The following is a 26,509-nucleotide window of genomic DNA, read 5'->3' on the forward strand; positions in this document are numbered from 1 at the left end:
TGATCTTTCTTGACTTTCTTGACCATCATATTACATCCCAATAAACCCACTGTAAGTTGAAAATATCCTAAGTCAAAAAGCATTTAATACACTTAACCTAAGAAACATCATAGCTTAGCCAAGCCTACCTTAAACATGCTCAGGACACTTACATTAGCCTACAGTTGGGCAAAATCATCTAACACAAAGCCAGTTTTATAATAAAGTGTTGAATATCTCATGTAATTTACTGAATGCTGCACTGAAAGTGAAGAACAGAACGGTTGTCTGGGTACTGCATGACTGTAGGCCTATCAGTTGTTTCTTTACCTGATCGTGTGGCTGATCAGGAGCTGCGGGCTGCCGCTGCCCAGCATCACGAGAGAGTATCGTACTGCGTATCACTAGCCCAGGAAAAAAACCAACATTCAAAGTTTGAGTACAGTTTCTACTGAATGTGTATCACTTTCACACTATCACAAAGTTGAAAAAGTCATAAGTTAAACCTTCTCAAGTTGGGGACCGTTTGTAATTTCTTTTATGAAAAAATACTGAACTTTGATTGAACTTTGGGTATTAAATCATGAAAGATAATCACAGTCAGGTTAAGATAATGCTTCTAAAAACAGCAATGAGTTACTAATTACTCCATCCTAGAAAAAGAGAAAGCTGAGTTCCTAAAGGGCCACATTCCAGCTGTCACCTCCGGTCATAACAAAGTAGGACAGAGGGCAAAGGAAAACTTGAATACAGGTAACAGTGTTCCCACAGGAGTTCCTGTGACATGCCCTTACTTTCTCCTTACAGGTTTTTCTGAGCTTTAACATTCAGAGATTGCTGCTCAGTTTTTGGTAGGAGTGAAATAAGTATATCAAATCAAGTCTGATTATCCTGTCCAAAAATCAAGAAAGTACTTGAAAATGTGTGACTGCAGGGTGTTTTGATCCTTCCCCACGCCTCCCAAACAGCCCCAGTGTTAACAGAGAACGGGGGAAGCAATAGGCTCTGATTATTGAATCAAGGCCAAAATAGTTGGGAGCCCAAAGTTGGGCTGTGTCTGCGACATTCACCCTTGTGAAATAGTGCAACCACCACGATCAACAGTGAGAAGCAGAGAAAAGGGGTCCACCCTCCTTCATCTTTCCTTAGGTGGATAGTCATTCATCCATCTGAAGATACATGGCAGTACACAGAAACAGCCGTGCAAATGGGTCTTCTCAGCCACCAGCGCCTCCATCTGCAATCAGAAGGTATATCTGCCTAATGGAATGAACAATCCACCCTCCATTCTCACACCGAGAGTTCCTAAGACAAGCCGAACCCTTCCACAGCTCATGCCTCTGTAGAGACTATTCCCTCACAGCCCATTCATTCCTTCAACTAGGAAGAGAGCACTTTCCAAGGTTGACAGGTGCGGTGGATACACCAGTAACTAACATGGACATGACCCCGCAGTAACAGCAACCACAGTCAAGCGGGAAAAGACAAAGAATCAAGTGTATAAGTGAAAGTCGTAGGAGAAAGGAAAGGTACAAGGTGCTATCTGTAAGAGCATTAAACTAGCAGAAGGACGTAACCTGATCTTGGGGGTGGGGAAAGCTGCTCCCATGAACTGACACTTGAGCTGCGATCTGAAGAATGATTAGGAGTTAACTAGGCAAGGAAAGATGGGGGAGGGGGAGAGTGTCCAGACAGAGAAAGCAGCGTGTTTGAAGTCCTAGAGTTTGAATGGAGCTGGTGTCACTGAGGCCCTGACACAAAGCCAATGTGGCTGCAGCTCAGACAGGGGAAAGTGTTTCAGAATTCGTGAAGCAGGCACAGGTAGATCATGTAGGGCCTTGGAAGGATTTTGATCTTCCCTGTAAGAACAATGGGAGGCCAGTTTTGGTAAGCACAACCAGATTTGCCTCCATTCTGAAAAGAAAACATCCGCTGCAGTATGGAAAAGGGACTGGAGGACAGTAAGAGTGGACACTGAGAGACCGGCTGGGAGACTGAGATGCCTGCAGCAGTCCAGGTGAGAAACCTAACAGCTGGGCTCAGGGCAGGTGGAACTGGAGAAAAAGGGGAAAGGACGGATTTGAGATAAAACTGATAGGACTTGGTATAGATGGTTACTGAGGAGATGGAAAGTCATAAGGATGACCTCACACTGGCACATATAATTAGAGGGTAACATCTACTGAGGAAGGAAACAGAGGAGAATGTTTTATCTTGTGGGGGGTGGAGGGGGGAGATGATTAAGGAAAAGAAAAATCTTTAGTTGTAACACACCAGCTCACCTGCTTATTACTATGTGACTAGAGGCAAGTTAACCTCCCTAAGCCCTGATTTCTTCATTTATAAAATATGGAAAACAATCTTTCCTACCTCACATGAAAACACCAGACAGATTAAGTAAAATAAGACAACGCAGGTAAAGTTTTATCACAGAACTTGGCATGCTGAGTCCCAATAAATGTCAGTGGTTGTTGTTTGTTACTATTTAAGAGGTCATTTAGACTTTCCACTAGAAAGTGCTGTGTTGAACACATAGTTCCTTCAGGCCTTCTCAAAACCCCATTAGAATGCCAGTAAAAAGTGTTTTTTTAAATGCATAAACCTACCTGAAAAAAGAGGAGAAAAAAAAGAACGTAAGAGGTTAAGAGCAACAAATTTTTAGAAGATGGAAAGGAGATGAACAACTGCTATGACCCAGCATAACCTAAAAAGCTGAATCCTAAGCCAGGAGTTATTGAGCAAAATTGCCCATAAGGCTCAGGAATTGGTGATATCAAGTAACTTTGGAAGTGGGGTTGAAGGTGGGACTAAACACAGAAGGGCTGCTTTGAAGTGTGTTTAAAAAGCAGTAAGACCAAGCTGTCAAACTCTGGGCAGGAGATTAAAAGATCTTTCTCTGAGGAATTTAGCAGCCCCAAAGGGAAAACCAAAAAGCACTGACATCAAGGGTTGCACAAGACAATGGTCCTGGCAGGTTATATTATGGCAATATAATAACCAACCCACAGATAATAATACCATAATGTACACATAACAACCAACCCACAGATCCTGAGTAGTTCACTCTTAACATAAGCCAGTAGTCAAAAATATCCGATACCTGCTATTGTGATTATGTTGTGTTAATATGGTGAAGATGAAGGGATATTACAGATGTAATCAAGGTCCCTGAGCAATTGACTTTAATCAAAATGGCAATATGTTCAGTGGGCTAGGTCTAATCAGGTGAGCCCTTTACAAAAGGGTCTTAGCAGTCAGACAGAAGTCAGAAAAATACTCTCCTGCTGGCCTTGAAGAAGCAAGCATCGTGTTATGAAATGCCTATGGAAAGGGGCAACCTCTAGAAGCTACAAGCCTCAGTTCTACAACTGCAAGCAAAGGAATTCTGCCAACAACAGGCAAGCTTGGAAGAGGGCTCCCCAATCTGCAGATGAAATCCCAGCCCAAGCTTACACCTTGACCACAGCTTTGGCAGATCCTAAGTAGAAGACCCAGCTGAATTATGACTGTACTCCTGACTCATGGACTTTAATATAAATGTATGTTTTTTTAAGCCACTAAGTTAGTGGAAATTTGTTATGTATCATCGAAAAGTAACACAGACCTATATGCCAAAAAAGATAAATTTTATTTATACAAATAATACCTCAATAAACCAGACCCCCCAAAAATATGATAGCAGAAATGGAGACCTCTAAGAAGGTGTTAGAAGATAAAGTTGGAGAAATCACCCAGAAAATGGGAGCCAAAAAGAACCAGAAGAACATCAGAGAAAAGGTTAAAAAATGATATGAACAGTGTATGCGGGTCAGCACCAAAATAAAAGTAGTTTTGAAAGGGAGAGAAGGAAATCATTAATAGAATAACTGAAGAAAAATTTCAGAAGCACAGAACATAAATTTCCAGTTTTAAAGGTCACAAAGGCACTTGACACAAGTGCCAACTGGAACAACAACAACAAAGTAGATTAAAAACAACAAAAAAGATCCTATGGGTTTTCAAACAGTTAAATTACAAAGAATCAGGAACCAGAAAGGCTTCAGAATTTTAACAACCGTGAAAGCTAGAAAACAAGAAATAAAGTTAGTTCTAAAGGGAAAAAATTTTAAACATAGAATTCTCTACCCAGGCAAACTATTGAGTAAGTATGACTTTAGAAGCCTTTTCAGACATGTATCGTCCCCCAAATTTATCTCCCATGCATTCTTTCCCAAAAATCTACAGGAGGATGTGCTCCAACAAAAAGCAGGAATAAATCAAGAAAGAAAACAATATTGGGAAATCATATGGGAAATAAGGATTCCAACAGAGGGGAGAGCTGAGGGAATCCCCAGGGTGACAGCTGTACAGCTCTGCTGGAGCAGATCAGAACAATCCAGGAGCTACTTCTTCAGGAAGATAACACTTATAGCAAAGCAGACACAACTCAGCACGCTGAGTGAGAGGAGAGGTAAATACCTGGTGCAAAGCCTGGCATTGGACTAATTATAAGTTCACAGAAAACAAGCAAATAAAAAATGGTATCTTTATAACACAAAGGAAAGCAAAATGTTGTATAGGTAAGGAACTATAGACAATATACAAGAAGGCTTAAATATGAATGTCATTTACAGAGCCATAATAATGTGAACACTGAATACTGATCTAACCGGTATCACAGTTTAGTAATATCGGGCGGATGGTTAGTAAAAGAGATAATTTCTCACTTTCCAAGTGGGAAGTAAACAGTGCCAATACATGAAAAAAAATCAAGAAATAAACACAATTTCAAGATATGGAGGTAAACATCAGATAGAGTCGAAAGTGGTTCCTCTTAGAGAGGAAAGGAAGGGGCAGGGAGAAGGCAAAGGACTGCTCTTTTTCACAAGCTTTATAGAAATTTCTGACTCTCTTAAATTATATACATCCATAACTTCGAAGGAAAAAGATTACAGCTATATCGGTCCTTACATTATTTTTTCAAACCCCCATACCACTTAATTAACAACATTCTGCTTTCAGAAGGGGACCAGGGGAAAGGGGTCACTCGCCTCTAGAAGGATTCATATTAGCTTCTTTTGTTTCACCTTAGAAACGAACTCTTGCTCTACCAACCTGGAATCATCAGAAGTCTTTTTCTAAAATAACAGCAAAATATTGATCAACCAATTTTCTTTTTACTTCTTGTTCCGTGAGCCCAAGGAATATGGTATCCACTCAGCAAATGCTCTCTACTGCTTTCAGGTAACTGTCCACTGACTTCTCAGGAACCCAGTACCTGCCTTTAAGAGCAAAGGCAGGAAAGGATATCATAGTGTAACCACCCCCAAACTGGTGATGTCTTTGTTAAAACCTCTAAGTACTTCTTCTTTTCATTCTTCTTCAGGAAACTGATATTTCACTGCCATCGAATAAGTGCCTAGAATTAACTAAGATGGCCCTTTGACCGACTAGCTCTAACTCAGAAACGTTATTCTACTTGTTTTGGGTTAAAGGACTATGTCTTTCTTCACAAAATACAACACTTAAAATGAAATAAGCAGAACATTTTAGAAGAATTTCAAATAAAAATACAGTTTCACTAAATACATTTTCAGAACCAACCTGTTAATGACTCCTTAATTACACTAGAATATGCAACAAAAAAATTATTTTCCAACTGAAAATAAAAAGGGCAAATGCAGTATGGTCTCTGGAAAGTTAAAATCCTGTATTCTGAGACTTCGTTTTTCATTAAAAGTCCTTCTTACTTTTCTGTTGTTAAAATGTAATTTCTGGTACAGCCACATAGAAAAACTGTTTTGCAAGTATCCACTAAAGTTAAACCAGATGTAGTCCCAGCCATTCCTCTGCTGGTGTATACGCACCTGAAGTAAGTACTCTTGTTCACCAAAAGCCATGTACCAGAAAGTTCATAGCAGCCTGATTCATAACATTCCTAAACTGGACACTACCCAAATGTCCATCAATACTACAATGAATAAATAAATTGTGGTATATTTACACACTGGAATACTACAGTATATAAATATATATAAATTAATAGCATATAAATAAACCTGCAGAAATTTTGAAATAGTACAATTAACAGCCATATGTCTGTCCTTCATCTAGATTCACCAGTCGTGAACATTTTGCTACAGTCATTTTCTCCCTCTCAGTTTGACATCTCATCCCTAAAGGATATTCTGCTACATAACCGAAGTATCACTGTCAGACCTAAGAAATTTAATATCAATATAATATTATTTCACATATGGTCCATAATCAATTTCTCTAACTGCTTCAGAAATGTTCTTTACAGATTCTCTCCATTCCCCAATCCAGGATTCTGTCATGGACCCATGCACTGCATTTGGTTGTCCTATTTCCTAAGTCTCCTTCAATCTAGTATACCACTGTCTCAAAAGGGTCTTTTAAAATTTATTTATTTTTGGTTTTTCGTGACATTAACAGTTCTGACCCAATCGGTTTTTAAATGTTCCTGATATGTGAAACCCAAAAGTCTACATGCAAATGATTTCTATTTACTTAGTGTCTTCAATCTTTAGTAGAGCAGAGGAACTGAAATACTCTGTATCCTAGCAGACTGTATGCAGGTGAAAAATAATGAGACAGGTTAGTTCAATTTCATACACAGTTTATGATCATTCTGCTGTAACTCACCGCTGAGTCTGAACAGGCCACGGGGTCTGGTTTGGTGTGGGTACTGAATTCGTGGGACTCATTAACATAGCACTATAGATATTGGAAGCGACCACAAGTATGCAGAGAAGGATGGGCCCAATGATTGCTCCTTCCAGGCCCAGGTAGTATGCTCCACCAGCCACTGCCAAGCCTGTCAAGTAAGGATGGCCACCTCTAGAATAAAGAGCACACAGATTACTCATGACTTTTAACAAACATAAACCTTGGAGTAAGTTGGAAATACATTCTCTAACACAATGTTCATTCTGTAATACACCTGCCTTTTGATTGCATTATCAGCTTTCTTCAGATTACCTCAATGCAGATAACAAGATGCAAAAATTTTCTTGCCTACATGTGTGACGTTTGCCTTTTTATAGGCCCAGCAACTGAAGGAGTGAAGTCAGCAATGTTAACAGGTACCATTACAGGGCTGTCTGAGGTGGGTTAATGTCAGCTTAGGACTCGTTATATAATCTACCTGTTAGGTTTACCTCCATCTAGAAAATTTAAGTGGGCACAATTAAGTGTGTAGTTCAACTGATATGCTTTTTTTATAAAGATGATAACAATACAATGACATCCCTGTTATTCATAAGTTAGACTTCTAGCAACCTCTTAAAATACAGATTTTAACACAGGTAGTGATAAAAGGCCTCATGAGGAAAATATTTGATAAAAAGCCCAAGATTTTTATTTCATAGGAGAGTCATAACTGTCTTCCAGCTTATCACAGTATCACTTACATAACTGGAATGAAATAAGACACAGGCAGACCTCAGAGATACTGCAGGTTTGGTTCCAGACCACCATAATAAAGCCAAATCTCACAATAAAGTGAGCCACACGAAATTTCTGGTTTCCCAGAGTATATAAAAATTATGTTCACACTGTACTGTAGTCTTTTAAGTACACAATAGCATTACGTCTAAAAAAATGTATATACATTAATTTAAAAATACCTGATTGGTAAAAATGCTAACTATCATGTAAGCCTTCAGCAAACTGTAATCTTTTTGCGAGTCTTGTCTCGATAGTGACGGCCGCTGACTGATCAGCGTGATTGGTTGCTGACAGCAGGGGCAGCTGTGGCAATTTCTCAAAACAAGACAACAATGAAGTTTTGCTGCATCCACTGACTCTTCCTTTCATAGATGATTTTTCTGTAGCACGCAATGCTGTTTGAGAGCATTTTACCCACCACAGAACTTCTTTCAATATGGAAGTTAATCCTTTCAAACCCTGCTTCTGCTTTATCAACCAAGTTTATGTAATACACTAGATCCTTTGTTGCCATTTCAACAATCTTCATAGCATCTTTACCAGAAGTAGATTTCATCACAAGAAGCCACTTTCTTGGCTTATCCATAAGCAAAGAAAATTAAAGTTTTATCACGAGACTGCAGTAATTCAGTTACATCTTCAGACTCCACTTCTAAATCTAGTTCTCTTGCTATTTCCACCACATCTGCAGTTACTTCTTCCACTGAAGTCTTGAACCCCTCAAAGTTATCCATGAGGGTTGGAATCAACTTCTTCCAAACTTCTGTTAATGTTGATATTTTGACCTCTTCCCATGAAATACGAGTGTTCTTAATGGCATCTAGAATGCTGAATGCTTTCCAGAAGGTTTTCAATTGACTTTACCCGGATCCATCAGAGGATCCGGGTCAAGTCTTATATAATAAGACTTGAAAGTTGAAATTACTCCTTGAACCACAGGCTGCAGAATGGATGTTGTATTACAGGCATGAAAACAGCATTAACCTCATTGCACATCTCTATCAGAGGTCTTGGGTGACTGGGTACATTGTCAAATAAGCCAAAGTATTTTGAAAGGAATCATTTTTTTCTGACCAGTAGGTCTCAAGAGTAGGCTTAAGATATTCAGTAAACCATGTTGCAAATAGATGTGCTGTTATCGAGGTTTTGTTGTTTCATTTCTCGAGCACAGGCAGAGCAGATTTAGCACAATTCTTAAGGGCCCTGGGATTTTTGGAATGGTAAATGAGCACTGGCTTCAATTTAAAGTCACCAGCTGCATTAGCCCCTAGCAATAGAGCCAGCCTGTCCTTTCAAGCTTTGAAGCCAGGCGTTGAAAGTCCTAGGTGGCATCTTTTTCCAAGAGAAAGTTGTTTCGTCTACATTGAAAATCTGTTTAATGTAGCCACTTTCTTTATTTCTCTTTAGCTAGACCTTCTGGATAACTTGCCGCAGCTTCTACATCAGCACTTGCTGCTTCACCTTGCACTTTTATGTTCTGGAGACAGCTTCTTTCCTTAAACCTTACGAACCAACCTCTGCTAGCTTCAAACGTTTCTTCTGCAGCTTCCTCACCCCTCACAGCCTTCACAGGGTTGAGAAGAGTTAGGGTCTTTCTCCAGATTAGGCTCTGGCTTAAGGGAATGTTGTGGCTGGTCTGATCTTCCATCCAGAATACCAAAACCTTCTCCGTATCAGCAAAAAGGCTGTTTTGCTTTCTTACCATGTGTGTGTTCACTGGAATAGCACTTTTTACTTCCTTCAAGAACTTGTCCTTTACATTCACAACTTGGCTAACTGACTCAAGAGGCCTAGCTTTCAACATACCTTCTTCACTAAGTTTAATCATTTCTAGCCTTTGATTTAAGTGAGAGATGTCTGACTCTTCCTTTCACTTGAACACTTAGAGGCCACTGTAAGGGTATTAATTGGCCTTATTTCAATATTGCTGTATCTCAGGGACTAGGGAGACCCAACGAGAGGGAGAAGATAAGTGAACGGCTGGTTGGTGGAGCAGTCAAAACACATACAACATTTATCAATTAAGTCTGCCATCTTATATGGGTGTAGTTCATAGCACCCCAATACAATTACAATAGTAACATCAAAGATCACTGATCACAGATCATCATAAAAAACATGATAATAAAAAAGTCTGAACTATTGCAAGAATTACCAAAATGACACAGAGACACAAAGTGAGCAAATGCTGTTGGAAAAATGGTGTCAATAGACTTGCTCAACACAGCGTTGCCACAAACCTTCAATTTGTTTAAAAAAAAAAAAAAAGCAATATCTGCAAAGCGCACTAAAGTGAAGTACAATAAAGTGAGGCATACCTGTAGATTACAGCAGCACAGCACACTGATAATAACATATGACCACTGACATAAGAGGGACTTAGAAATAAGGTATATTTTGTTTGTTTCTAGTTTCTAAACACAGATGATTAGAACAATTTAGTGAAGGGAAAATAACTAAATACCTTGGAAGGATATCCTGTACTGTATTACAATTCAGTAACATTTAAGGTGAGCTAGTCTTCAGGAAACCAATAAATTATATTTGTAATTTATTTGTCTTCTTCATTCCAAAAAGGATTTAGGGCAATATTCCATGTTACACTATGTAAGCAAGCATTTTCCCTAAACAATACATGTAAGGAAAATTTTTATCAAAAATGCTTAAAGCTTAAAAAAAAAAAAAGTGTGGGAGCTTTTAAATAAAAGCTTAATTTATTACAAAATAAAATAAAGCAAGTTACGTAAAAGTTTTCATTTCCTAATGATGTTGGTTAAATAAGGTGTTACTTCATTATTAAGATAGAACTATATCTAAGTCTTAAATTCTAGCTAAAAACCCTGATATAAAATTTGCAGCAAAGTTTAAAGAAATGAAAACACTTAACTATAAATCATGTAACTACTCTTATGGTTTAAATTTCAACTATTAAATGTTAGTTAAGCTCACTATGAAGTTCTCCTGTTATCTTTAAGTTTTAGGCAAAAAAGTTCCCCTAAGGCTTGCTTATGGAGTTGCTTGTTTCTTGTTGCTCTGAAACTTTGGGGCTTCTTAGTTGTTCTATATCATTTATTTTCTATTTTAACTTACTAGAGAGAAAACAAGGTAGCATATGACTGGTCTCTTCATAATTTCAAATTGACTGAAGGGTCCTCTTCCTGTAAACTTAGACCCTATCTACGCTTATTGTGATGAGTTTTACTTAAAGAAAATTTAAAATATTAGCTATTATGATAGTTTCAGTGGGCCATATTCTGAATTTGAGTAGCTAAATAAAATTCAGTATTTGTCACATCCTAGATTGTAATAAGCAATGTTAATCTGGATATGCGACTAAATGAGAATCAGCTTGATTTACTGAACGCAATTTCTAAGAGACATCAAAACCTACAAAAACAGATATTTATTATATTGCCAAAGTTTGGCTTCTGCCTTCAATTTAATCTGCATTCATCATAGAACCATACTATAATATCTAAAGTAAGAAATCACTGCTTGTCAGATACGAACTTGATGAGGTTTCATTTTACGTGGAAATCCTCAAACTTACAACCTAATAATGTGTTTCTCTGAAAGCAAAGAAGTTCTGAAAATAACTACTAACTTGTTATCGTACTTAAAATATTTTTATTTTGGGGCTTCCCTGGTGGCACAGTGGTTGAGAGTCCGCCTGCCAATGCAGGGGACACGGGTTCGTGCCCCGGTCTGGGAAGATCCCACATGCCGGGGAGCGGCTGGGCCCGTGAGCCATGGCCGCTGGGCCTGCGCGTCCGGAGCCTGTCCTCCGCAACGGGAGAGGCCACAACAGTGAGAGGCCCGCGTACCGCAAAACAAAAAAAATATTTTTATTTTGAAGTATGTACAGTAATACTTTTTTCCTAGGTTAAATGTCACTAAACCAGAGGATTATTCACAATTTTTAGTCTCATGTATTGTAAATAAAACTTATAACAAAATAGCATACCTTGCAAACGATAGTAATTAAATTAAACTTTGATTATATCAGTGGGATCACAAAAGATTACTTCACTGAAAATCCTACCACCACTCCTTTCTTCCATGCCCAAAAGGAAAAAAACAAAATCTTCTTAAAAAAGGCCAAAGAGGGCTTCCCTGGTGGCGCAGTGGTTGAGAGTCCGCCTGCCGATGCAGGGGACACGGGTTCGTGCCCCGGTCTGGGAAGATCCCACATGCCGCGGAGCAGCTGGACCCGTGAGCCATGGCAGCTGAGCCCGCGCGTCCGGAGCCTGTGCTCCGCAACGGGAGAGGCCACAACAGTGAGAGGCCCGCGTACCGCAAAAAAAAAAAAAAAAAAAAAAGGGCCAAAGAAATTCCTGGATATGATTCATCACCAACTTCAGAAGTTCTGTGGAATACTTACCCTGATATATCAGAATAGATGGCAGTATCTACAAAGTATGTCGGCAAAAGATGAAAAACCAACAGTAAGATGGCTTTGCATCCTAAGCCTTGTGTAAGCCACAGGTCTAGAACTGCAGGTACTGCTGCCCAATATGTGCCTAGAAATGGCACTGCTCCAAGGATTGCTGCTAAAGCTAATAAAGATTAAAAGAAGAAAAAGCAACTTAACATCATCAGCAAAGCAATAACAAGACAGCAGAATCTAATCACTAGCTCCTACTACTTAAAAATTTCCACCAGAACAAGTTAAACAAATACAAACTCAAATTTTAGGGGAATGATATGCCCTGTTTAACTGAATTTGCTAGTTGAATGAGGTCCAAGATCTTCAAACTGGGTCATGAAAATCTTTCTGAAGTGTGTGTTTACTTCATGAATCTGTTCTTAAGCAACAAAATTTTAGTGTCCCACAGTTGTTATTCTCAATCAATGGTTAGTTAATACGTATGCAGGTGGCCCTCCATATCCTCAGATGTGGAACCTGCAAATACAGAGGGCCAAAGGACCTGAGCATCCACAGAATTTGGTATCCTCAGGGGGTCCTGAAACCATACCCTCAGGGATACCAAAGGACAACTGTACAGTCCTATGATATAACTATAGAGCACTGGTCAAATATTTGTACTGATTCCAAAGCCAAATGAGAAATTAGTTTCTAAATCTCGGATAAGAACATATATTCTTTACCTTGCTTCTTTCTAATAAAAATGAAGTGTAATTTCAATAAAAACACCAAAAATAACCCTGCTAACTGAAGGACCTTACTTTACACTCATCCCTTTCCAGAACAGTATGATCAATTAACAAATAAGTATTTGTTATTTATGCAGTGCTTCCCATGTGCTGGGTATTGTTTTAACTACTGGGGATACAGCAATAAATAAACATTCCAAATCATATTTCTGCTCCTAATCTGGACTAGATTAGATCTCAAAATTTAGCATTTTAAATTTAAGGAAGCTGACAGTATATGTAAAATGGCTTAATGTTCCTTAAATAGAGGACAGCAGAAGTTATGATACAGTTGTTACCTGATGGTATGAAGACAATATTGATGCCAAATATAGTATGAGTCAGCCAGGTGTATAATCCGTAGAAGCCAGCCATTTTGAGGGAAGCATCAAACACCCCTCTAGAACGTCCAAAGATAAAAGGGAAAGAAAATAAACACAGTATCATACTGTGACTCAGAAAAATCAATATTCCTAGGCTTCTGGCTACTTTATCCAAATCTGATAATAGCGTCAATTTTTCCAATGGCCTGAGAATGCTTTTTTCATTTTATTTCAGAGAAACATAAAAATCTTGTATTGAAAACTTGAAATAGATTTACTAAACTGTTCTTTAAATTTCTCTAATGAAAAGATAACTGAAATAAAACACCTTAAAATACCCTATTCACTGAAATAACTCATCAACTCTTCACTTCTAAAGCAGATCGCTCACCACCAAAATAAAGAGAAAGAAAAATAAGTGTGAATATCTTATTTCTTAGGATGTAGTTAAATTTGGAGACATCCAGGCTGTGGCCAGCCCCCCTCTTTGGGAAGAGCAAGTGAGGAATACTATAGCCGGTACTTCATCAGTCCTTCTTCTCGTTAACAAAATGCTCCCACACATCTTAAACCATGCGACCCAACCTACAAAGTAACTTATAAAAATGCTATCAAAGAATGCAGGTCATTGGGTGAGAATTTACCAAAAAATCTTATTAATTCCCAAGTAAAATCAGAGAGGAAAATACAAGAGGTGTAAAAACAGACACACATATTCCGTGATTAATAGGAATGAAAATACGCAATCTCAGGTACTTCATTTTTGCTTTTCAGTTGGAAGATTAAGGTAGTACTGTATAAGGAGGAGAAATAAGGAACTGCTCAGGGAGAGCACGAAGGCAGCAAATCTTAAGTTATCCCAAGGTATCACAAAGTTACAAAAAACAGGAACCTGTGGGGTGCACGGGACGCACGCTTATATACTCATGAGAGAAGGAAAAGCTGTCTGTGATTGAAAAAAGCAGAGACGGTGGCAGCAACGTAACACTGTACACACAAAAGAACACACCAAGATTTTCCAAAGCATCCCAAGAAGTGTACTGGGAGAGTAAGTCAAACTCTGGAATCCAGCGACTCAGTCATTTCATAGGGTTCTGAGACATGCATTTGGGGACAGAGTGGCTCTCAAAATTGTGAAACCTTGTCATACTGACCAGCAGCTTTCACTGAAAAAAGTGCCATAGGCTCTCTAACAATAAGGACACAGGCTAAAGAGATACCAAAAAGACTTAAAGTAAGGGAGACAGCCCACAGGAAATATAAAAGATCTGAACAGTAACTGATTAGAAGACACGGAAGAAAAAAAGAACATGAGAGATTCAGGTTTTAAACCTGAGGGAGAAAGAATGGCAGTGTCTCAAAGTCATGGAGAACCCCAGAATGGGCGAGGACATGGAAGAAAAGGGAACATGTTTAGTTTGGGCAGTGTTAAGTCGAAAAAGGATGATGAAAATAAATACCCTGGAGGTAGCTGGAAATAAGAGACAAGGCTTAACAGCGACCTTGGGACAAGAAATTTGAGATACACCAAATAATCATAGGATAGGGTAAGATATCCCAAGGGGCAAGCCTAGAAAGAATGGGGCAATGAGCTCTGTTCTCATAAGGGACCTAAGGACAAAGATACACCGGCCAAAGAGATAATGAAATCATTTCTCTAGTAGAAAGAAAATCACTAGAGTACACTATTCCCAGAGAGCAAGGGAGAAGGAAGCTTTTGAGAATGAGGGAATAATAATATCAAATATCATGGAAAGATTAATGAGAACAAAGTCTAAGAAAAATAGTACAGAATCTGACTAGAATGGGGAAGGGGGGCTGGTGAGAAAAGATATAGATGTGATATTTCGATCAAACTTATGGTGTTTTAAAAATTTTAAGCCAAAAATAAGTTGACATCAAAGTGCAATGGAAATGTAAGGCCAGACACTATCACACTCCTAGAGGAAAACATAGGCAGAACGCTCTATGACATAAATCACAGCAAGATCCTTTTTGACCCACCTCCTAGAGAAATGGAAATAAAAACAAAAATAAACAAATGGGACCTAATGAAACTTAAAAGCTTTTGCACAGCAAAGGAAACCATAAACAAGACCAAAAGACAACCCTCAGAATGGGAGAAAATATTTGCAAATGAAGCAACTGACAAAGGATTAACCTCCAAAATTTACAAGCAGCTCATGCAGCTCAATAACAAAAAAACAAACAACCCAATCCAAAAATGGGCAGAAGACCTTAATAGACATTTCTCCAAAGAAGACATACAGATTGCCAACAAACACATGAAAGAATGCTCAACATCATTAATCATTAGAGAAATGCAAAACAAAATTACAATGAGATATCATCTCACACCGGTCAGAATGACCATCATCAAAAAATCTAGAAACAATAAATGCTGGAGAGGGTGTGGAGAAAAGGGAACACTCTTGCACTGTTGGTGGGAATGTAAATTGATACAGCCACTATGGAGAACAGTATGGAGGTTCCTTAAAAAACTACAAATAGAACTACCATACGACCCAGCAATACCACTACTGGGCATATATCCTGAGAAAACCATAATTCAAAAAGAGTCATGTACCAAAATGTTCATTGCAGCTCTATTTACAATAGCCAGGACACGGAAGCAACCTAAGTGTCCATCAACAGATGAATGGATAAAGAAGACGTGGCACATATATACAATGGAATATTACTCAGCCATAAAAAGAAACGAAATTGAGTTACTTGTAGTGAGGTGGATAGACCTAGACTCTGTCATACAGAGTGAAGTAAGTCAGAAAGAGAAAGACAAATACCATATGCTAATACATATATATGGAATCTAAGGGGAAAAAAATGTCATGAAGAACCTAGGGTTAAGATGGGAATAAAGACACAGACCTACTAGAGCATGGACTTGAGGATATGGGGAGGGGGAAGGGTAAGCTGTGACAAAGTGAGAGAGTGGCATGGACATATATACACTACCAAACGTAAAATAGATAGTTAGTGGGAAGCAGCCGCATAGCACAGGGAGATCAGCTAGGTGGTTTGTGACCACCTAGAGGGGTGGGATAGGAAGGGTGGGAGGGAGGGAGACGCCAAGAGGGAAGAGATATGGGAACATATGTATATGTATAACTGATTCACTGTTATAAAGCAGAAACTAACACACCATTGTAAAGCAATTATACTCCAATAAAGCTGTGGAAAAAAAAGTAAAATATTTATCATAAACCTTGGACATAGTAAGAATTCAATAAATCTTAACTGATTCTAAAAAAAAAAAAAAAAAAAGTGCAATGGAATACCACAACTGAATCACCCCTCTAGGTGGCAAGTAAGCAAAGCTCAATCCAAAAAGGACCACTCGTAGGAAAACAGTCTCCTTCTAGCTCTGGGAATATTGACTGTTGGTAATATTCTCACTAAGGCAACTTTTAAGTAATTTTGTAGACCCTAAATGCACTATCTATTGTTCGCAGTTACTAAACATTTTCACGTATCCCAATGAGGGAAGTAAAGACAATATATTTCCCCTACCTTATGATCTGGTACACAGTTTTTTAGAAAGCAGAGAAAAATCTTCTAATAATTTACTACGAGAATTTTTTAACTCCTTCAAATCCCTAGCCATTTTTTCTCCTCTCTTTCTTCTACATAAGTTTTATTGAACTACAATTTACCAACAATAAAACTCACCAACTTTAAGCATATGATTCCGTGGATTTTGACAAATGTATACAGTTGCATAACTGCCACCAGAATCAAAATATAGAACGTTAGCATCATTCCCAAAAAGTTTCCTCATGCCATGTTATAGTGAATCCCTCCCTGAGCCCTGGTCTCTGACAGCCACTAGATATGCTTTGTCACTACAGTTTTGCCTTTTCTAGAATTTTGTACTAACAGAATCATACATTACGTACCTTTTGAAAAACAATGTGGTAAAATATACATAACATGAAACTTACTATTTAACAGTTTTTAAGTGTACAGTTCAGTAGTGTCAAGTACATTCCCACTGTCATTACACAGCTTTTGGTGTTTGGTTTCTTTAACCTAGTACAATGCTTTTGAGGTTCATCCACACAGTAGTTTGTTCCTTTTAAATTGCTGAGTAGTATTCCATTATCTGGATATACCACAATTTGTTTATCCATTCACCAGCTGATGGGCATTTGGGCTATTTCCAGTTTGGGGTTATTGTGAATAATGCTGCTATGAACATTTAAGCACAAGTTTTGGTCATATGCTTTCACTGCTTTTCAGTAAATGCCTTAGAGTGAAGATGCTGGGTAATATGGTATCTGTTTAACATTTTAAAGAAACGTTAGCAACTGTGTTTCTCTCTCCATTCAGAGAAAACCTATAGTCTATGGACACCCAGCCAGAAGTTACTGCCTGCTACATCACACCACATCTCCTCAAGGTGTAAGGCAGAAAGAACAATTCAGCTCATGAAAAGCTAAATGACAACACATCTGGAGTCCCCAGTAACTGACCTGACACACACTTGGTGCTCAATGACAGTGGCTATTATTGGAGCTACTGTGATCAGGTATCAAGTTCACCAGTCTCATATGTATGTAGCATACAGTCTTTCTCCACCATCCACCTCAATCTTTTTTTAAAAATATTTATTTATTTAATTTATTTATTTGGCTGTGTTGGGTCTTAGTTGTGGAACACGGGGTCTTGGCTGAGGCATGCGGGATCTTTCGTTGTGGTGCACGGGCATCTCTCTAGCTGTGGTGTATGGGATTTTCTCTCTCTAGTTGTGGCACACGGGCTCCAGGGCATGTGAGCTCTGTAGCTTGTGGCACGCAGGCTCTCTCGTTGAGACGTGTGAGGTCACTAGTTGTGGCGCACAAGCTTAGCTGCCCCGCAGCATGTGGGATCTTAGTTCCCTGACCAGGGATTGAACCCAAGTTCCCTGCACTGGAAGGCGGATTCTTTACCACTGGACTACCAGGGAAGTCCCAATCTTTTCTTTTGAGTGGAAGAATATCTGCATGTGCTCCACCTTCTAAGACACCTCTTTTCAGTGACTCTTTAAAGACTGACAGTTGTTCTCTAACTACATCTCCAGGCCTTCCCAGCACTCAGCAGTTGGAGAGAATCAAATTCAGAAGACTCAGGAGGCTCTTTTCCTCCCCTCTTTCGGTAGCTCAGTTAATCTGGCTCAGCAGGCCTGATTTAGCTCAATGGATGAGACTGACAGCAACCCCTGAGCTGGAGGCTCCCCCTTTCTAACAAGGCCACATCCTCACTCAGAGACCTTCCACTGTCAGACAGTCCTATAGATGTTCCCCTGCCCCGTGCCATATGGAGACTGTTACAAGGCAGGGGTCCCCTCTACTGGAAGGCAGGCCATAGCGCATCCCATCCAGTTAGGCCTCATCTAAGCATACCTCTCTGTGAATAAAAGTTCCAAGTTGATACACAATCAGCTTTTTGTCTAAGTGTAATTATACTTGTATAATTATGACACATAAAGGTTTGTGTGTCCCTGCCTCGTTTACACAACTACATATCTAACTCCTCTGTACCAGAGACCTAAATTGACTTCAAACGATTGGTTAGAATTTTAATTCTTAACCAGCGCTCTGTGTTTATCCTTTATAAACTCTGAGATGAAACTGTTGTTTTCACAAATTTTTTACTTCTGCTCTCAGCCCCCTCTCATTTCTGACCGAAAGAGTATTTGTGTTACTTTTCCAAACTGAGTGAGAGAGAACTAGCCAGCCAACTCAGGATTTCATCAGATGACTTGCTTTTAATGGAGTGAGACTTGAAGCAAGGACATGGGTGGGGAGAATGAAAAACCATAGTCAAGAAGCTCTGTGCCTTCAGGGTACACAGGGCCCTAGACCACAAACAAGTAGGAAGCACAGTCTAAGGGAAAAGAAAGAAAAGGAGAGTAAAGAGTCCACAATCAAATTCTGCCTACTCCTGACATTTCCTTACACTGGTTCTGCCCTCTTTTCTTTCTAAAGGTCAGACAGGAAGACTATTAGACTATCATTCCCCAGGGAACAACAGTAGTCTACCCTCACTGCCACACAGTGCACCTCAAGTAGAAGGTGAGCTAGTGGAGAGGGCAGGCATGTTCAGAGACCCCACGTATAAAATGACCAATCAGGGATCCCTTCATTACAACCCCCTCCCTTTCCTGATTCACTAGCCACCCCAGAGACCCAGCTCCACAGTAAAAGGTACAGAAACTTGGTTGACACTGGATTTCCATTCCAGAGGGGAATGGTCACGCTGTGCACGCAGACCTAGCGTGCTGGTGAGGGGCTCAGGGAGAGCTGCTCCCATAGACGCCTTCTATCCCCACTGGAAATAACTGTGAATCACACACACAAGCGTACGACCGTGGCATCACATTAAATCGTGTGGAGTCCTTGGCAGCAGTAAATACTAATTCAATATTTTTATTCAATTAACACATTGTTTTGTGTCTTTGACAGTGCCTACCGATCATGGATACTTACTCTAGTGCTAATTAAAAAAATCAACAAGAGCTTGTTTCAATTACATACGCAAATAGCAAACATTTGTATCTCAACACTAGTTCTATTATGAGCCTTATTAAAATGAACTTGGCAATTTTTAAAGCACCACAAAGAGAAACTAAATACAAGACAAAGTTTTTAAAAGTCACTTCCCTTGGAAACTTGAAGCAAAGGTTTAAGCTTATTAAGCTGATCTTTAATCAAGTAGGTTAAAAAGGCATTATATTTACTGACTTGGTTATTATTTAAGAACTCTACCAATTTTACTTTTCCCAAACATGCATAAGAGATTCTGCCTCTCTATTTCAGCGTTAGGAGATCTCTTCAAATAAATGAAAACAGATTTTCTTACAGCTTTAAACTCTTCCTTATACATTTTAATTTAAACAAATAATGTTTATAACCTTAAATCCACAAGAATTTCTTTCTAATGAATATTTAATATTTCCAGTAAAATCTGGAAATACTGATTTACTAAATGATCGACGCTGATTTTTTTTTTTTAACCCAAATACTTTTAATTCTGCAAAACTGGAGGGTAGAGGTGGGAAGCATGTTCACCGAAAATCTCACAGTACATACATTCTCCCATCAAATTCATCACTAGGACTCCCACCCACCGGCCCTGAAAAGCTGTAATCCGACAAGCAAGAGCCCTACCCGTGTGCATGCACTCATGTGAAAATATCACACACACTAAATTGCACTGAGGCCGTGACAACATGCAACTTAGTGATGTGCAATATCTCCACCAGAGCAAGCAGAATGGAGCATCGGGGAAGAAGGGGGTGATGCAAACATTCAGGACACAACATGCTCTAAGGGGAGGAAAATGGTTTAGGGGTAACGGATGCATGCCACTAACTCAAAAATTCATGAAATGGAAACCCAATCACAAATGTATTCGGTTTAGAAGAATACTCATTCAGAACGGAGAAAAATAACTAAGGTTCAGAAATTCAATGAGACAGTGATTATCTAGTAGCCACATATTTCAGAAGGCAAAGCTTGAAGAACAAAGACACTTTCACTGTCTGGACATGCAGTTAACTCCCAATTTCAATTCCACTTTTAACTTATTAATGGATCATATAAAATGAGTTTAATAATTCACTTAACTGCAACATTGATGACAACTAATGACTGATGCTTATAAAACCTGACATCACTGATAATTTACACACTGAACTTCAGTCTCAGGGCATTATGATAATATTTTCATGATCATTTGTATAATATTTTCCCTCTTAAAATCTTTCTCCATGAAGAAACATATTCCATCTTGAACATAATCCTTAAGAATGAAAAAACTGACAGGAGCTTGTAGAACTAGAACTCATTGTTATCTTACATATATGAGAAAGTTCTTCAGAGGTATCTATGTATGACTGTATATTTTAAGCCTTGAATTTGACCCAGTAAAGAAATAAAAAGCACTCAGGCTGCTAAAAATCAACCTGAATTACAATCTATAATTTATATAACTTGATATAGCTGTGGTTAGAAGAATGGCCCAGCCTATATCTCGTCTGTACCATATTTTTCAGACTCACAGAAATCTATCAATTTTGAGAACAATTAGGATTGTAGTGTTGGTTGTTAATTTTTTTTCTGTATTAAAAACAAATCCTCTATGTGACTTTTACCACAATAAAAAAACATTAACCTTTGCTCTGCACCTGAAACTATCACAGCATTGTTAATCGGCTATACTCCAATACAAAATAAAAAGTTAAAAACAAATTTAAAAAAAATAAGATAAAATGAATGGTTTTTGTACGAGTATACTTTAGAACCAAGACATGGGCTATTCTTATAGTACATAATTAGTGTGTACAATCCCAAGAAGATAAAGCAAATCTAACCTGTGAAAAGACACATATTTCCTCATATCTATGTAGATGACTGTACACTCTCTAACCTCAAATTCCTTCCTGAACCAAAGACCTAATTTTTAAAATTTTTATTGAAATATAGTTGACTTACAATGTTCTGTTAGTTTCAGGTGTAAAGTGTACAGTTATACATATATAACAATGTTATACAAAGATTCAATTATACATATATATGAATATATATATTCCTTTTTACATTCTTTTCCATTATAGGTTATTACAAGATATTAAGTATAGTTCCCTGTGCTATACAGTAGGCCCTTGTTATCTATTTTACATACAGTAGTGTGTGTATTTTATTAACCCCAAGCTCCTAATTTAACCCTCCCTCCAGCCTTGGTAACCATAAATTTGTTTTCTATTTGTTTTGTAAATAAGTTCATTTGTTTCCTTTTTTTAGATTCTATGTATAAGCGATATCATGTGATATTTGTCTTTCTCTGCAAAGAACTAAATTTTTAGCTGCCAGCCTCATGTGTCCATGTGAATAGTCTTAACAGTACCACGAATTTAATTCATCATCTTTTGTTCCAACCATCTCCTGGAAGAAGGCATCATGGTATACCAGAAGAATGTGTGATCTCAATCAGCTGGACTTAGGTACAAATCACAGCTCTGCTTACCAGTTCCAAGGAACCATGATATTAAAGAATAATCTTTAAAACAAAGGAGGTGGCATATTTGGTATAAAAAAAAATGACTCAATGACAGACATTTAGAGGATGGCCAGCTGTGCTAGTAAAGGTTACTTCAGGAAAAAGAAGTATCTTTCTTGAAGTTCTTTATGGACAAGCTAGATACTTTTCTGTAAGACTTGGCTTAAGTCACACTGACTAGAGGATTATGGCAGCCTTTGATATGGCTGATTCCATAGCTTTATCCTATTGGGAAGATAGAAAGTTATTTTTCCTTTTTGGTAAAGTATTTGCATAAACTTTTTTGAGACAGATGTCACTTAGATACATTAAAGTTAATCTATTGATAGATTAATAAAGATGAAAACCAATGGTTAAATAGGCTTAGAAGGGATGCTAAAGCCAGCAAGTATCTTTCCTGAAGACAACTTCACCCTGAAAGCTGTTGCAGTAGACAGTATACTCCCAAACTCAGAATATTTACATGGATGGCTCCATGTGGATACCTGGGAGCACCAAAGGGGATAAGAGCTTTTTTGGTTTTAATCCCACCTACTGTCCAATAAAGTAGGAGGAAAAAACAGAAAACCTAGCAAAGTTTCCAGAGAAAATATATTTTAGGTGCATGCATGCTATTTGAATGTAACCAAGGGTTTTCCAAAGATCAAAGTGGTATCCTCACCAGCTGTTACATGAACACAGTGAAAAAATAAGCCAAAATCAGTCAGACAGAATTATCAGGTCAAATCAACATTTCTGTGGCAGACTAGTTTCAAGAAATTACCATTTTCTTAAAAGTATGTGGAAACAGAAATGCCAGCCAAAGAGTCACTATTCAAGAGAGGCTTTAGACCGCTAACAGCTTATTAGAAAAAGGAGCTCTAATGGATAGCATGAGGATTTCATTTGAATAGCTATTCATAAGAAGTCAAAATGAAGGAGAGTCTTATTAATGAGTTAGAGCAATGAGGGACAAAGTTTTGGGAAGGAGCTGAGACAAGGCTGCAAAAGGCCTGTCCCTACCTGACATGATGAAGAGGAAAAAGAAAAAGGCATCAGTGACTTGGAAAGAGGATATGAAGAATAAAAGCTGAAGAATCATCTCATTCAGAAATCAAGCCTGCAATACATAGACCCCAGAAGACATGATGGAAATTTCTGGCTGGAAACTGCGATACACACAGAGCACGTGACTTGGAAATAACCCCAAATTTTGCATTTCCGGTATCCAAACTACCCTCTGCAGAGGACACAGCCTGGCTGCAGAGCGACAGAGGAAGAAACAGGAAGGCCACCTACTCTCCTCCCCAAGCAAAGCTAGAATTCCCGAGAATACAAGGAGGGTTCTGAGAGAAGCTGAAGTGTATGTGTGGTGCAGGGTGCAGGAGGGGCTTCTCCCGAGCAAATTATGTGACGATTAGAAGCTGCAGCAAGGGCCTGGGGACAGGCCATTAGACCTCTGTACATCACAGGCTTGAGAGTAAGATATTAAAACTGTTTTACATTATCCTCTCAAAGGAGATGTTAAAAATCTGAAAATACCAGGGGCTTCCCTGGTGGCGCAGTGGTTGAGAGTCCGCCTGCCGATGCAGGGGACACAGGTTCGTGCCCCGGTCCAGGAAGATCCCACATGCTGTGGAGCGGCTGGGCCCGTGAACCATGGCTGCTGAGCCTGCGTGTCCGGAGCCTGTGCTCCGCAATGGGAGAGGCCACAACAGTGAGAGGCCCGCGTACCGCAAAAAAAAAAAAAAAAATTTGAAAATACCAGCGTCCCCCAATAGCTTAGCACTGAATGTTACCACGAAGGCTCAAGACAGAAAAATGGGCCTCTCATGGAGAGCAGTTTCTGAAGGAAGTAAGAACAGCATAAATCTTTTCCTTACCTGATAGCTTCTTCCACAGACTGGCCAATAATATTAGAAGAAGGACCTGGCTGAGATAGTGGTGTCAGGCTTATCACCCACTTCACTGGCTTGTAGTACTCATCACTGGAACTTAACAGATAAAATAGTGTGGTCAGGAAAATTATCTGCAAAACAAAGGACAGTACCTCCTAAAATATCACATTTGGAAACTACAGGAAGGAAATATAAATGGAACCAAGAATATGCTTTACTGCAGAAGGAGTGTGACACGTACTCATCTGTGTGTACATACCAGAGACAGAACAAAGTTGAGGAGGGCAGTCCCGCTGTAGAAGAGGATGGCCAGGAGCGTGGTGACAGTGGTGAAGAGCAGGCTCACATTCCGGCTCATAACGATCCACAGGGACTCTAAGATCTGGCGAGGAGGGAAGGCTAAATATTAGGACTCGTCCTCAGGAAAGAAGTTTCTACAGCTATCTAGTGTGCTCTTCATGGAGTGTTTTACTACCATAAACTGAAACAACAAGAACTGAGTATTATTTTATCTGAAAACATTTGAATGTTGATTAGTAAGGAAAATGGTTAAGTAAATTATGGTGAATATACTACAAATAATAACAGGCAGCCATTAAAACATCGCTATTATAACACAGAAAAATACTTTATGATACAATGCTAAGTTTAAAGAACAGGACAGGGCTTCCCTAGTGGCGCAGTGGTTGAGAGTCCGCCTGCCGATGCAGGGGACACGGGTTCATGCCCCGGTCCGGGAAGATCCCACATGCCACGGAGCAGCTGGGCCCGTAAGCCATGGCCGCTGAGCCTGCACATCCGGAGCCTGTGCTCCGCAACGGGAGAGGCCGCAACAGTGAGAGGCCCGAGTATCGCAAAAAAAAAAATAAAGAACAGGACAAAAAAGCTTATTTATAGCATGATTATAACTATGAAATGGCACGCATAGAAAAAATACCTACAGAAGAATATGCCAGAATGCAACCTGTAGTTGTATGTAGCTTGTAGGACCACAAGCACAGGCCAAGAAATTCTAACATTAGTCTGATTAGCTATACCTCCCCCATGGACTTGCCATCTTCAACTTAGAACCAACAACAAACACAAAAGCGTCACTTCAATGACTTCACTAAAGTCACAATAAAAGAAATAAACAGATGGGGTCAGAGCTCTGCAGCTAAAAACCTTTCCTCAGATAGTTAATGACCCTATATGAAGCTGAGTTCATCTGATCCATCACCTGCAAATTCACTAGAACCAGATGTTAATACATGTTAAATATTACTGAAAGAAGATGTATAATATCTATAACACACCTACGTATTTTCACGTAGGTGTGTTATAGATATTTCCTATCTCTTCATGAACTTAAAGTCCCATATGATAATGTCTGTTCTATTATTCTCCCCAAGAGGACTATCCTTCCTCTTAATGAAAAACAAGGAAGCAAGATGATCAGAAAAACACCTTCCATTATAGTTTTCAAAATGCTCGCATAAACCTCACAGCAATGCAGCGCGGGAAGCAATGTAGATGATATCATCTTTATTTTACAGATATACAAACCGAAGCTCAGAGATTTTTAAAAACTTGCCCAAGGGCATGAAGCTAATAAGCAGAACTAGAGCTAGGACCAGAACTCCTAATGGCTGGTTTTATTTTGCTGCCCTTTCCAAAAGAGAAGTTCTGTTTTTTGTCATATGCTCAAGTTATACCATCTCTTCCATGAAAGGCCTATCCATTCCTTTCCTACCTCAAATGTACCATTTATAAAGGCGTATTTTGTTGTCCTCAGCATTTCTTGCAAACCTCAGCTCAGCCTTCATAAGAGGACTTTGGCAGGCTAGTTTCATTTACAATAGCTCCTTACATAAAATCTTGAAAATGCTTCATGATGCCTACAAAAATATGCATGATTGACTGTTTGACCTTACGGGATAAAGAATGAATGAATACTGCCACTGATTCTAAGAAACAAACCAACAATGCCCTTACTTGTGATTTTTACAAACATTCTTTTGGGGAATTCAGTCACTTTGGAATTTTTATCAAAAAAATTTTTTAAATAGTTTCTGGGTCATACTGATAGGAAATACTCTGTGGTAATTCTTAAGAAATTAACTGAATACATTAACTGTAGACTGGTAGTCACTAACAATCCAGTAACTTTTCTATGTACTCAAAGGGATTAGGAAGAAAGGTTCAGAAAAGAAGAAAGAGATGCTGGGTATTATAAAACCAAAAAGTTCAATCAAGGGCTGACCTTGACAGTTTCTTAAAATTTGTTCTGATGAGATAGGTGGTGATATTAAAGAATGTAACTTTTTTTAATACTGTATAACAAAACGTGTCAATATTTAGAATTAGATATTAGTGAACCAATATTCCAAATGACCAGTGCACATTACAAAATCATGTAAGGGTAGAAGATCCATTCCCAGCCAAGATAGATCAAGGGACCTTAATATAGGAGAGAAGAAAAAGTTCACTGATACGGTTTCAAATTCTACATTGCAACTAACCTTTAAGAAATACCATTTGTTGAGTTTTGGTGTAGTATCAAAGAATAGTCACGATGATCTGAAAAGGTTATTAAAAGACTACCCTCTTTTCCAGCTACATATCTGTGTGAGGCTAGATTTCTTCATATACTTCAACCAAAACAACATATTCCAACAGACTGAATGC

General features: G+C 38.8%; 1 protein-coding gene across 1 annotated transcript in view; it reads right to left on the bottom strand.

The window, feature by feature from the left end:
• Window positions 1-2,581: 2,581 nt before the first annotated feature.
• Window positions 2,582-26,509, bottom strand: part of TMEM245 (transmembrane protein 245) — a 91,729-nt gene continuing 67,801 nt past the window's right edge. The window contains exons 13-18 of the mRNA XM_065879930.1: window positions 24,102-24,224; window positions 23,828-23,973; window positions 12,882-12,982; window positions 11,810-11,984; window positions 6,625-6,819; window positions 2,582-2,585 (exon numbers count right to left, since the gene is read on the bottom strand). Of these exons, the coding sequence (XP_065736002.1) occupies window positions 2,582-2,585; window positions 6,625-6,819; window positions 11,810-11,984; window positions 12,882-12,982; window positions 23,828-23,973; window positions 24,102-24,224 (744 nt within the window). The remainder of the gene's footprint in view (window positions 2,586-6,624; window positions 6,820-11,809; window positions 11,985-12,881; window positions 12,983-23,827; window positions 23,974-24,101; window positions 24,225-26,509) is intronic.

The sequence above is a fragment of the Phocoena phocoena genome, chromosome 6 (genome assembly GCF_963924675.1).
Source record: "Phocoena phocoena chromosome 6, mPhoPho1.1, whole genome shotgun sequence".
Lineage (NCBI taxonomy): Eukaryota > Metazoa > Chordata > Mammalia > Artiodactyla > Phocoenidae > Phocoena > Phocoena phocoena.